This window comes from Cebidichthys violaceus, unplaced genomic scaffold (assembly GCF_023349555.1).
Source record: "Cebidichthys violaceus isolate CVI_PGR_0920_01 unplaced genomic scaffold, fCebVio1.0.p SCAF_65, whole genome shotgun sequence".
Classification (NCBI taxonomy): Eukaryota; Metazoa; Chordata; class Actinopteri; order Perciformes; family Stichaeidae; genus Cebidichthys; species Cebidichthys violaceus.
Window position 1 is genome coordinate 376,402 of NW_027176872.1, and position 13,668 is coordinate 390,069.

Here is a 13,668-nt window from a genome sequence, read left to right on the forward strand (position 1 = left end):
CCTCAGTGTTGGCCAATTCATAAACAAACAAACCAAAACACCACATAAACAGCAACATCATTACACTAAACAAATAATGGGAAAAAAGCTATCTAGGTAAATGGATCTAAACTGTAGCCAGGAAGCCTCTGTCTCTGATACTGACTGATGGGCCAGTCAGTATACTTATGCTGAGTATCATCTCCTGAGACACTGACTAGACAGCCTTCAGTCAGATGAGGTCCAACAATGTAGATTACAGTTGGAGGTTGCCGATGACAAGAGATAGCGCTGCCAAAATACAGATTTGAAAAACTGTGCACACCCAGAAAACGCTCACACAGGTGATTGAAATTACTTTTTAAATCCCTGGATCGGCCTCTTCTCAGGCTCGTGTCTGTGTGCACAAACTGGTAGTTTGAAACTGAGCTTTGTTGAGAGATCGTAGAAAAAGTATGAAAGCATAAAAGTATAACCATTATAACCTGTAACCTTTTTATTCAAAGTGTAATCAGTATAACCTATAAACCTTTTTTAATTTTGTTTGAAGTAATTAAACCTATAACTTGTTTTACTTTTTGATAGATGTGAGGAACTTTATAAACTGTATATGTGTCTTTATTAGAATAGTCACTCTAAACTGTATGCTTCCTCTTGTAAACAGGATCAAACCAGTTACGTTCTGTGTTAGCTCTAAAAAAGGGGAGGACTCGTGTGTGAGTGACTCATTAGCTTGAAGGAGGTTCCAGCCTGAGAACAGCATCAAAACAGCAGAGCAGAGCAGAAAGAAGAGAGGAGGGAGAGGAAGTACAGAGAGAGGGTCTGTATTATTCCTCATAGCAAAATCAGTGAGAACTGATAAAGAGGAAAACTCCGTATAGAAGGAGTGTTAAACTTATTTCTTGAACCACAGAAACTGTTTCATTGACTTGAAATTGTTGTATGTAATTGTTGTGCGAAAAACCTAAATAACAATCCGGCCTTACATTTTGTAAGAGACTGAAACCAAACAACGTATTCTGGTCTTTTAGAACAATTTAACTCTCTTTCCCTGTCCGTTAACCATGCGATCCAGACGTGACGACAGAAGCTACCATACGGTGCTTAAGGTAAGTACCATGGGTGAAAACTGTGCAGTGTTAGTCATAAAATAGTGAGAATGTTCACAATAGGCAATAGTAAAGTACAGACGAAGTACATAACTATTACATACAGGGTGCTAGGGTTGCATTCCATTGAGAACGCCTAGGGCATTTGCCGTAAAAGAATTTCAAGAAGACAATTAATCCGAAATCCTAACGATTTAGCTACGGGGTGAGATAAAAGGCCGAAGGTTTTGTTCCAGCACCTCAAAAAGGCACTTTCAGCATGTTATGAAAAGCTGGTAAAAAAAAAAACCAATTCTAACATTTGTCGACCTCTACTGGTGATTATTTAGAATTGCAGCAATTGCAATAAGAGTAAAATGTATTTCGGTCCCTATGGTCCCCTGTAATTTGAACTTTACCCAAAATGTAAAACTTAACTTGGTCTACCTCATGTCAAACTTGACCTTTTGAATTCATTATCCACAAGCCTAAGTTTTATTTTGACGACAAAAAAAAGATTCATAGTGTAGCAGCAAGTGAGTGCAGGTGCACTATAAACATATATCCCTTAATGTGAAAGGTTTGTGACTTCCCTGTTTAATTGAATTGACAAGTATGGCCGATTTTTGTATCTAGGCCTCTGTAATTACACTAATGTATTTAAAATAATTGAAGAAAAAAAAATGTATATCATCAAAGGTATCTTGACTGAGGACTTGAATTTGAAACAAATATGGGCAACAGGAGGACAACACATGTTGACTCTTCATAGGTCAGCTTTTATTTGGTTACACAAACAGTCATAACGTCATCAAAGCCTTTACCTGGGAAGAAAAAAACTGGATCATGCCGCGTACAGACTTCAAAATGTATTTGAAACATGCACGCGCCGTGATCCATTTTTTTTTACCCAGGCAAAGTTACCTAGAGGACTGTCATGTTGAAACGTTGGAAAATGATTCAATATTTTATTTGCTCCTTGCTTTAAGTTTGCAACTTTTTACTTTTAAGTGGTCAAGTGGTTTTTGACACATACTATTTAAATCCCATGGTCTGCACCATCTACCATCAATAAAAAAGGCTAAAAGGCTGGATTAATATCTTAACAAACATAAGAATCTGAAACAATGATCAAAGTATCAACAAAGAAGACAAATGAGCTCCTTAAATGGGCTGTAATGTCACTCTCAGGTATTCTGAAGTTCTGGACATCAGACACAATGATATTCTTGGGAAGTGTAAATCACACTGAAGGATGTATGAATGTCCATGCCAGACGGTATATGGTCAGACAGACCATATACTAAAATTTCATGAATTTTCAAGAGGTTCATAACAAAGCTGAAGAGGTCACTGCATTTAAAATATGTAGTTTGCTTTCAGTATTTAACATAATTTAACACAACGCAGCTGGTAATAAGAGAAAATATCCTACCTTCTTCTTCAGCACAGAGAAGATGTTGTCTTAGTCAGTCTGTATGACGTTCCTCTTCTTCCCAGATGTCATCCATTGATGCCGCATATCTAAAAGTGTGTGACAAAAAAAGCACCTGTCTTACCAAGGAACACAACTGACAGTTAAAGTAAAAATCATACCATAGCATATGTATGGTTAGCATTAACACCAACACTAGAAATTATATCATATAAAAAAAGAGAGTTTTGATGACAATAGTTATAGACTATGAATGGCCTCAAGAAGACTGAAAGAAGTTCTGGTTTTACACACAGCAGATTCAGCTTTATGCAGCGTAAAGTACAACATATACAGTCGCGTAAGTTGACACCTGTAGCATGCACCAGACACACGAAAATTAGTCAAAGTACAGTAGTTGGACTGTTCTGATCTGTAGAGCAAATGTGGTAAAATTTGAGCTTTTCTGGAAAGTTGGCATGCAACAGCAGCAGGGGGAAAAAAATCAGTGGCGTGTCCCCAACAGCTGGTTTACATAGAAAACAATGAGTGTTGGTGTTTTGAACCCACATCACAGTTGCCCATTGTGCAGCGGAAACACATCGGTTACTGCACAACAAAGCATCAGCCATCACAGAAAAAATGTCCTGCTCTCTATTAAATACCTTCATGTACCGTGTTTGTACTACGTGCTTGTTGATGCTGTGTTGCACCAACAATACTCGTTGATTGTGATGGAGAAAAAAAAATAAAGCCATGACACAGCTACATGTTTGTTGTCCTCTGCAGGCTAATATGACAAAGCACAGGAAGTGCCTTCAAAAGTGACCCATGGTTCAAACAACAGCCATCTCTGTCATGTAGCAATATGGTTTTCATATCTCCTTAATGAGATTTGGTATCACGTCACGTGACATGTAATCATTGACAGTTTAATTAAGGGCTAATATATTGGCAACTAAATTTACAGAGGTAATAGCCTGTTAATATCTTGGTAATAAGCCTTGTTATAATATTGGGGATTCAGTTCGGTTACCAGAAAAAGATGAGGCACAAACAGGAAGGTTATAGTGGGGAAATAGATCTCAGTAATAACATTGTAAAACTAAGCATAATCCAGTTGTGTTACGGAAATATTTTCTCAAAAAATATTGGGGTAATATCAGTGATATACCGTCATAATTACAAGAAAATAACAGTAAAAATTCTCCTTCAAATGTTGTGATTTCATACTTGGAAACCCAGATGGTGGTTTTGTCATAATAACCAAGAATCAGGGCTGGGATGGTCTTCCTGTTATTCTCATGTTACTATGATATTCTCTTTATTATCAGCATAATATTAACCAGGTTATTGCTTCTGTAATTACCATGGTATAGCCCCAATATTACCATGTTGTTCCAAAGATATTACCACTTTATTATCATGTGATCTCTGGCAAAAAGTTCTACATGATATTTTATTCAGACAGCTATATGCGTCGGTGTGTGTGTGTATTTGTATTTCTCCCCATGTGTACGGCTCAGAGCTGTTGGCTCAACACATGAGACAATGTGTGAATAGGGCTCAATAGCAGGGCAGGGGATTAGCATTAGAATGGTGTGCGAGTGCTGGAAGGCCAGTACTTGGTTTCTGTCACTGCAGCTCATGCTCTCTCCCCTCAGCCCTCCGCTCCTCCACACACTCCGCTCTGTGAGCTCCGTCAGTGACGCCTCCCTCCCACTGCTCATAATCTTCCTCACCTCGACCCTCCTTGTTCTTGTCTCCCCGATGCCAGAAGCTAGTGACAACATGGAGAATCACCTCACCTTCCTGTACTTTGCATATGGCAGCAACCTGCTGAAGGAGCGGCTCCAGCTCAAGAACCCGTCTGCTAAGGTTCACTGTGTGGCCAGTCTGAAGGTACGGTCTGATATCAGGAGCGTCAATGTTCTGTCCCACGTGAGCTGTGCACATTTACGACCTTTTTCTCCTTTTCAGGACTATAGATTGGTGTTTGGGAACTACAAAGGCCTTGCCAGTGACCGGTGGCACGGAGGTGTGGCCACCATAGAGCACAGCCCGGGGGACGAGGTGTGGGGTGTGGTGTGGAGGATGAGCATGTCTGATCTGGAGTCTCTAGACGGGTAAAGTTCTCACTTATCAATTCCTTTAATGGCCTCCCCCTGGATGGCTGTTCCTGTGAAACTGACCTCTACCACGTGTGTGTTTTCATTTGCGTGCATGTGTTCTCAGTCAAGAGAATGTGACATTAGGTGCGTACACTCCCATGGAGCTATCAGTGAAGACGAAAGAGCAGGAGCTCATCTGTCGTACCTACATAATGAACAGCTGTGTATATGCCCCACCATCGCCACAGTACCTGAAGGTAAGACCGCTTTCTCTGCATGCATGAATGCTTGTGGGCTCGGAGCCCTTACATCTAATGGAGCAGGGATTCTTTCTGGCATTTTACACACAGACAAAATAGAACACAAATCATAAGGTGATAAGTGCAAAAGTGCCAAAGTGATGCAGTCTAATAGCTGTGCATGTGTTGCGAATGCCAAACAAGTTCTTCAACTCTGAGAATTTCATCATTCCTAACATTTCAGATGATAAGGCTGATGTTATTCTACATTTTCTATTGCCAACAATTCTCACATAAAAACCCAAACCAACAATGTGTTAGTCCGTCTTTAAATACTTTCTGACTTCCCTACTCTGTCAGTGGCACTTAGCTTAGCCCATTGGTTCCTACTAAAGATGCAAAACTTCAAAAATGGCTCACGAATATATAGTTTTATGTTTTAAAAAGGTTCAGGCATTTCCTAAAACAATATGTCACTGTAACTATTGGCAAACATTACCGAAATAGGAGGAAATAGTGTATTTATTGGGGACTATTTTCAGTGGTGGAAGAAGAGAAGAGATAATTTATTAATGTAAAAGTAACAATACAACAATGTAAGTTTTTATTCATTATTTCCCTCTGAAATGTTGTGGAGTAGAAGTATGAAGTAATATAAAATGGATATACTCAAGTAAAGCACAAGTACTTCAGAATTTTACCTAAGTAGGCCTACAGTTCATGAGTAAATCTACTTTTCTTAAGAACTATTTTCAGCTTCAGATTAATCCACATTTGGTGCTTAAATGAGTACTTGGGTCAGCAGGTCGGTGTATATGGGACTTAGTCAAAATAAACTACAGTGTGCGTGTGTGTTCATGGGTATGAAGGACAATTTCAAAGAAGGGCTTATTAATGTGTTTTTAACAACATGGAGCTCTATGGCACAGAGGAAGAAGATATATCAGGCTCTGATATACACACACTACTTGTTAGTAGGCACAATCACTGCTGGATTTGGTGTGGTCGTGGAATTTCTTGATAAAAAAGAAATACATACACTCGGTTATGTATATTATGTAAACATCTCAAAAAACAAATGCAGTCTAACACAACAGCCCTGCAATAAATCCTTCATGAAGGTTAAAATGTTCAGCTTTTGTTGAAGCTGTTGATTTGACTGTATATGGTCATTTCGGAGGATGCAGTTTGTGGTGCTCTTAAATTGACAGGTGTTTCTACTATTTTGTCCACTCCATTAATATCAATGAGGGGAGGCTGAACAACATTAGCACCTTGACATTGGACAACATCAGCATACACATTACCCAGCGATCATCATTGCATATCTGTGTATCACAAATACCAAAGAAACTAAGAAATTCGTCATTTATTTGAATAGTTTTTATATGTAGCATATCATGTTGTTATAGATTGCTACTGACTTTGCCAAAAAAAAAAAGAAAGACATCTTGAAGGTGATGAGTTTTCCTTTTTCAAGGTGGATACAGCAAATTACAATCAATAAATCAATGGATTTCTTGTTTGAACATAGGCGTATTTCTGAGGTGAATCAATACCAAGAGCCTGTTCTCTGCTCAACACATTGGTGGAGGGCCTTCTCTCTCTATGGGTCCTCCCACTCCATGGGCCCCAATGCATCCTCACTGTCTGCACTGACTTTAGCTACGCCCCTGTGCAGTGCTAAATTTGCAATCTGCCACAATGAAAACTATGATACTATCTTTGCATTTTGAGTAATTTGCTGCACAACTTTATAATAATATAATTATAACCAGTCACCCGTTAATGACATTATAAACCTTTTACATTTTTTTTAATAGACCTCTCTCACTCTATGTGATTCTCTGTGAAAGTGGTTGTTGAATGCCGTTGTTTTGAATCAGAAAGCTAAAAGATGATCATGAATCAGCTTAGGGGCATCATGATCTATTCACTCCCATCCCATTTCTCTCTGTGAAGCATCTGGAACGGGAATCGGTCTACTCACAGCCCTCATCACCTGACCGTGTGATCAATGGGTCACAACAGTCAGGACACGCCCCCTCTGCCATGCTACATTTTACAGCTCTGACAGCTTGTGAGCTAGAGCACCAGACTCTTCTTTTGCACATGTGAGAGCTCCAAACATGCCCGAGGGAAAGGCAGCGTGTGGTCACAGCTTTGTCTTCTATCGTGTGCATGCAAGACTCAACTCTACTGTTCCCTCTGTTATGCTGGGCCTCGTCACTGTGTGGGCTGCTAGTGGTTCTCAAATTTACGGTGGTCTTTGGATACCGACACAGTGTAGCTCACGTGGCTGTTATACATATACAGAACAATACAGCGTCCAGTACAGTACAGAGGTGGAAAGACTATATTTACCCTCTGCTCAGCGCCCCCCGGTCCAGTGTCCCAGTCTATTTTTTATGCCAACACTACAGTCATCGAATGTGACTAGATGGTCTAGACAACAACTGTAATGGTTTAAGACAGGATTTTTGCATTCGATATGAAGGACAATTTGGACAACGAGCACTTTTCATCGTTGTGTTGATGTGTGATGTTTTATTCTTAAGACCAGGGGTCATAATCGCAGAGGATCTTACTTTATCATTAAGACTAATCCTAAATGGCACTACAATTTCCTTGGGAACCGTTTCCCTTTGAGAGCTGCAGAGAGACATTTTTGATATGGAACAAAAGTACTTCTACAATAAGAGTCAGGGGACCGGAGGCCAAGCAACTGGCCCCTTACGATTAAGCATGTATTGAACAACTTCTTAGATACAGTCTATGCCACTACGTGTTGATGTTGATGTCCACAAACCTGGCTGTTGTATAATTAATTAATTCAGAAGGCCTTTACTTTTTCAAATAATACTTTGTTCTCTTACATTTAACGAAATTGGGACTTTCCTCCGATTTCTGACCATCTCTACTTTATGGATGTTTCAAAACATCCACAGTGAGCTTGAAAGACATTTGGGGATTTGTGGCTGTTATTGGTTATAAACAGAGAAAATCAGGGACTTTCGTCATGAACAGTCAATGTATTCAACTCCATCAACCACTGCAGGTGATTATGATGGGAGCAGAGCAGAACGGCTTGCCAAAAGACTACCAGGAGAAGCTGAGAACAATCAAGACTAACACGTATGAGGGTCCTCTACCCATGATGACTGAACTGGAGCGAGCCAGAAGGAGCGCCAAAGAGAGGGCCAACCACCGGTCCGATGCCTGATAATCCAGCGGAATCCAGGTCCACTTTGTACAAGGAAAGTACAAACTTTCTACAGCCTACTACTGTGGCTTAACAAGTTCACCTTATCTAGCTGATTAATGCCTAATATGGCTAACCTTAATTCCAGCAGCCTGGTCTATGAGTGGCCACTGTCATCCACTGATAGAATACAGCATTGATGGGTCTGTGATCTAACTTGAGTTGCCTGTACAGATGAATATATAGTCACATTGTGACAGTATAGAGGTGTGAGATCCACCAGAAATGTTGCGTGATTACATATCACCATAAGGAACGATACAGGTTATTTTCTTCTTGGTTTCACCATTGCGCCTCTATGTCTTTTGTGGTTGAAATATAAGACTACCATATTCCAATGCTTATTTCTTGCTTGTAACAAGACTTTGAGTAATGGACAACTAAAATATTCCTTAAACGGCCATAACAGCGTTTTTGTACCGTTGTGGCATGGTACTGCAAGTAGAGTATTTTATTTATTTTATTTATTTATTACACTATATTTATCCCGTTGAGGGAAATTCTTCTCTGCATTTGACCCATCCCTGTACCAGGGAGCAGTGGGCTGCCCATGACAGGCGCCCGGGGAGCAGCTAGGGGGACAGTGTCTTGCTCAAGGACACTTCGACTCAGCTAACGTCCCAGCTAAGGATCGAACTGCCGACCCAGACAGACAGAACAGAGAACCCTCTTAGCCTAGTGAGCTAGTCGCCCCCAAAGTATTGCAGAGTGATTTGTCACTTCTGCCCCACGGTACCAATCTACAATAAAATAACTGCCTAAAAAATGACCAGCTATAATGTTTTTACCTAAATAAAGCAAGTTGTCACTGCTGGATTATTTTACCACGGTGGCTGTAATTTGTCATGACGGAAACATGCAAAACACAAATATGTTCCTTTAATGCTCCATAAAGTGTAATATTTGTGATGCTACTTGTCATTTCCCACATAAGGCAACTGTACCATTATTCAAAACATACATTAAAGTGGTTTATGTCAACAACAATGACACAACTTCTACTTTGTCATCTCACTTAACTAAACAATATGATAGAATAAGGGAATCTGCTCAGGACTGAAATGAACACACTCTGTATTTGCTTTGTACATAGTAGCTTGCCACACATTTCTCTTCGACATTTCTCAGTTAAAATGCTTGACTACGTTACCTGCAAACTTCCCTTTTGGCCTTTAACCTTTTCAATGTTTAATAACATTGTTTGCTTTCTCTGGTGAAAGTCACCTGTAACTATTGTAATAAATATACTTATTTAGGCTTACACTATATGAGGAATTGTCATCAAATGGAAATAATAAGACTATTAGGCAGTAGTCTACAGATTCAAAGTGTTTTCTTAGATTTTTTGAACAAAAAACAAACATATAACAATAAACAATAAATCAAACAATCATATTAAATTGTATTCTTAATTCTTTATGGTTATTTATTGTTATTATTACATTCTTTAAACAACTATTAACAATTATAACTTTTCTTTCTTTTTTATAATTATAACTTATTATATTTATAGATTTTTTTTGTTACCTTTAATCATGTTGTACCTACCTAGTACAGGAAATACAGATAGGACAGACAAAACAAAGAACAAAAACATATAACGACGGGTGCTCCGGGAAACACATTTCTCAAACCCTACCAGCATCATTCCCCCACCCCGATGCTCGCTTCGCCCACATGTCGGCCCCCTCAGGGGGCAGGCGTACCCACACTTCCAGCGCATTCGGTCGGGCGGTGTTCCCCCCCCCCCCCCGGTGTCGTTTGGCTACCTGGTTGATCCTGCCAGTAGCATATGCTTGTCTCAAAGATTACACGGCCGGTACAGTGAAACTGCGAATGGCTCATTATTTTTTTATTTTATTATACTATATTTATCCCGTTATGGGGGAAATTTGTCTCTGCATTTGACCCATCCCTGTATCAGGGAGCAGTGGGCTGCCCATGACATGCGCCCGGGGAAAAATCATTAAATCAGTTATGGTTCCTTTGATCGCTCTAACGTTACTTGGATAACTGTGGCAATTCTAGAACTAATACATGCCAACGAGCGCTGACCTTCAGGGTGTCCCGGCCGCTTTGGTGACTCTAACTAACCTCGAGCCGATCGCTGGCCCTCGTGGCGGCGACGTCTCATTCGAATGTCTGCCATATCAACTTTCGATAGTACTTTCTGTGCCTACCATGATGACCACGGGTAACGGCGAATCAGAGTTTGATTCCGGAGAGGGAGCCTGAGAAATGGCTACCACATCCAAGGAAGGCAGCAGGCGCGCATATTACCCACTCCCGACTCGGGGAGGTAGTGACGAAAAATAACAATACAGGACTCTTTTGAGGCCCTGTAATTGGAATGAGTACACTTTAAAGCCTTTAACGAGGATCAGTTGGAGGGCAAGTCTGGTGCCAGCAGCCGCGGTAATTCCAGCTCCAATAGCGTATCTTAAAGTTGCTGCAGTTAAAAAGCTTGTGGTTGGATCTCGGGATCGAGCTGACGGTCCGCCGCGAGGCGAGCTACCGTCTGTCCCAGCCCCTGCCTCTCGGTGCCCCCTCGATGCTCTTAACTGAGTGTCCCGCGGGGTCCGAAGCATTTACTTTGAAAAAATGAGAGTGTTCAAAGCAGGCCCGTTCACCTGAATACTAGGAATAATGAAATAGGACTCCGGTTCTATTTTGTGGGTTTTCCCTCTGAACTGGGGCCATGATTAAGAGGGACGGCCGGGGGCATTCGTGTTAAGAAGCGCTCCATTTATTTATTTTTTTAGAACGTTCGGTTCTTCACGCACACGCAACATCAGTCAAGGTGAAAATCAAAAACATTCTATGGCAACTGGACTGGGTCATATAGGCTACGATGTTTTTGACAAGTTCATTAAATTATCATTATTATTAGAGGAAATTATGGGGAAATTTTTTGCCTTAGGGGCAGTTTTGCCCTTTGCCCTCGTGTATTTCCGACGCTGAACATTACGTACTGAGCTACATTACTCTTATAGAGCTCCCCCTAAAATTCTCAAATGAGGCTTTCTGGGTTGAGTAACAAATGCGTTGCGCAGCAACAACAACCGCGTATGTATTGAAGAACTGTCACCGTCACGGCTGTGTTTCTAGTTTTTCTCTGTGGTTCTTGTGTTTTCCCTTTCCCTTGTGTCTCCTGTGCTCCCCTGTCTTTCTTTCTCTGTCTGTCTGTGATGTGGGTGTGGCAACCTTCTTACTCTCCCGAATCCATGATTGCTGTTCAGCCTACACTCCTGCTCCAAGTCGCACACCTGAGCTCCATTTCCTCATCTAATCAGCAGTATATCCATCCTGGTTCTTCATCGACTCATCATCAGATCGTTGTTTCGCCGAAGTGGTAGATCACTTCTCCAACCAGTGGTGTCACGTCATCACTCACACCGACCAACGGTGTAACGTCATCACTCACACCAACCAATGGTGTAACGTCAATACCACGCTCCGACCAATGGTGTAACGTCAATACCACGCTCCGACCAATGGTGTAACGTCATCACTCACACCGACCAACGGTTTACCGTCATCACACAATCCGACCAATGGTATTACGTCCTCGCTCACTCCGACCAATGGTGTAACGTCAACACTCAATCCAACAAATGGTGTAACGTCATTACTGTTGTGGAACATTTCTAATGATAAATCGGGAGAAGAGTTTTGTTCACAAATCAAAATGATAAACTCTTCAAAAGATTCAAAGTTGTCTTTGTCTGTTTATTAATTTGCAAATGGGAGAATAATTCAACAGAGCACGTATCACAGCAGTCTGTTGAGAAAGCCTTCAGCGAAACACAATATTGAACATCCTTTATACAGTTGTTATCTCTTCAAGGGAGTTACACCCACAATTGCTTATCTACCGTATACTGCTGACTTCCCTCAGTTCCGATACCTTTCAGGAAAGAGGAGGACAAGCTCCTCATTATTGCATAGTTTCAACTTTCTTGACTCCAGCAAAGGTCAAATTAATAAGCTACAGTTGTTATTTCCAGTTTCGGGTTCACAGCAAGGACACACAGTTGTTTATGCATATTTTTCCATTACATTACTTAATCCAAAGAATGGTGAAACGTCATCAAAACTTTTGTCAAATGGTGTAAATTCATTACTCAATCCGACCAATGGTATAACGTCAACACTCAATCCAACCAATGGTGTAACATCAACACTTAATCCGACCAATGGTGTAACGTCATCACTCAATCCAACCAATGGTGTAACGCAGTGGCGGGCCGTGCATTTTATAACTGGGCCTCTGTGCTGTCCTACTACAGTTGAACTACCTCCTAATAAGCTCATTATGACGCCACAGCTACGGGTTATTATTTGTTTCTAGGGATGTAACAATACACATATTCGTATTAAAGAGTTCGGTACGAGGCTTACGAACCAAACAATATGTTTGAATAATACTAGTGCATTTGGAAAATGCAGAAGCTTAAATTGTGAGAAATATAATGTTTTCGGTGGAGGCACTGCGCCCAATCTGGCAACATGCTGTCTGACACCCCGGAACCACAACATTGTACGTACCCTGGTACGGCGGGTGTGTTCTGAGAGGCTACGCTAAACTAGTTTAGCAGGAAATCCAACAGCAGCAGATTAGCTGTTCCCTACTGATTCAAACAGGGCTAAAGCAATCGTCACGCAATCCCCATGTCTCCAGACCATAATTGTTGCTTTGTTAAAGAAAACAAAAGCCCAAACAGAGAATCAAATGTCCGACCCTAGCCCCGCACATGATGGGATGCTTCGTCATTAACAGACAATGCATATAGTCAAAATCAATGTAATTAACACAATGACAAGAACCAGTCACATATATGACAACAAAGCATGACAAATCAATCCAACAACACTGCAGCGCTAAAACACATATTCCACCGCACACTAAAGAGCACGAGCCATTCAAATATTTTTCACATCAGAGGGAGCAATATTTTATTATCATAAAAACGACACGATAGAAATCCGACCAATGGTGTAACGTCATCACTTCCGACCAATGGTGTAACGTCATCACTTAATCCGACCAATGGTGAAACGTCATCACTTCCGACCAATGGTGTAAGGTCATCACTTCATCCGACCAATGGTGTAATGTCATCACTCAATCCGACCAATGGTGTAACGTCATCACTTAATCCGACCAATGGTGAAACGTCATCACTTCCGACCAATGGTGTAAGGTCATCACTTCATCCGACCAATGGTGTAAGGTCATCACTTCACCCGACCAATGGTGTAATGTCATCACTCAATCCGACCAATGGTGTAACGTCATCACTTAATCTGACCAATGGTGTAACGTCATCACTTCTGACCAATGGTGTAACGTCATCACTTAATCCGACCAATGGTGAAACGTCATCACTTCCGACCAATGGTGTAAGGTCATCACTTCATCCGACCAATGGTGTAATGTCATCACTCAATCCGACCAATGGTGTAACGTCATCACTTAATCCGACCAATGGTGAAACGTCATCACTTCCGACCAATGGTGTAAGGTCATCACTTCATCCGACCAATGGTGTAACGTCATCACTTCCGACCAATG

The 13,668-nt window shown here is 41.0% G+C and overlaps 1 protein-coding gene across 6 annotated transcripts; it reads left to right on the forward strand.

The window, feature by feature from the left end:
- The first annotated feature begins 622 nt into the window (after positions 1-622).
- Positions 623-10,576, forward strand: ggctb (gamma-glutamylcyclotransferase b). 6 transcript variants are annotated; one of them, XM_068734559.1, is made up of 6 exons: positions 623-799; positions 1,055-1,088; positions 4,262-4,383; positions 4,462-4,607; positions 4,717-4,849; positions 7,890-10,576. In XM_068734559.1, the coding sequence occupies exons 3-6, from the start codon at positions 4,273-4,275 to the stop codon at positions 8,052-8,054; spliced, it is 555 nt and encodes a 184-aa protein (XP_068590660.1). In that variant the 5' UTR covers positions 623-799; positions 1,055-1,088; positions 4,262-4,272; the 3' UTR covers positions 8,055-10,576. The 6 variants fall into 6 exon arrangements, with proteins under 6 accessions (XP_068590660.1, XP_068590658.1, XP_068590661.1 ...); XM_068734556.1 differs by having other exon boundaries at positions 624-799; positions 4,259-4,383; XM_068734557.1 differs by lacking the exon at positions 1,055-1,088 and having other exon boundaries at positions 4,259-4,383.
- Positions 10,577-13,668: the final 3,092 nt, after the last annotated feature.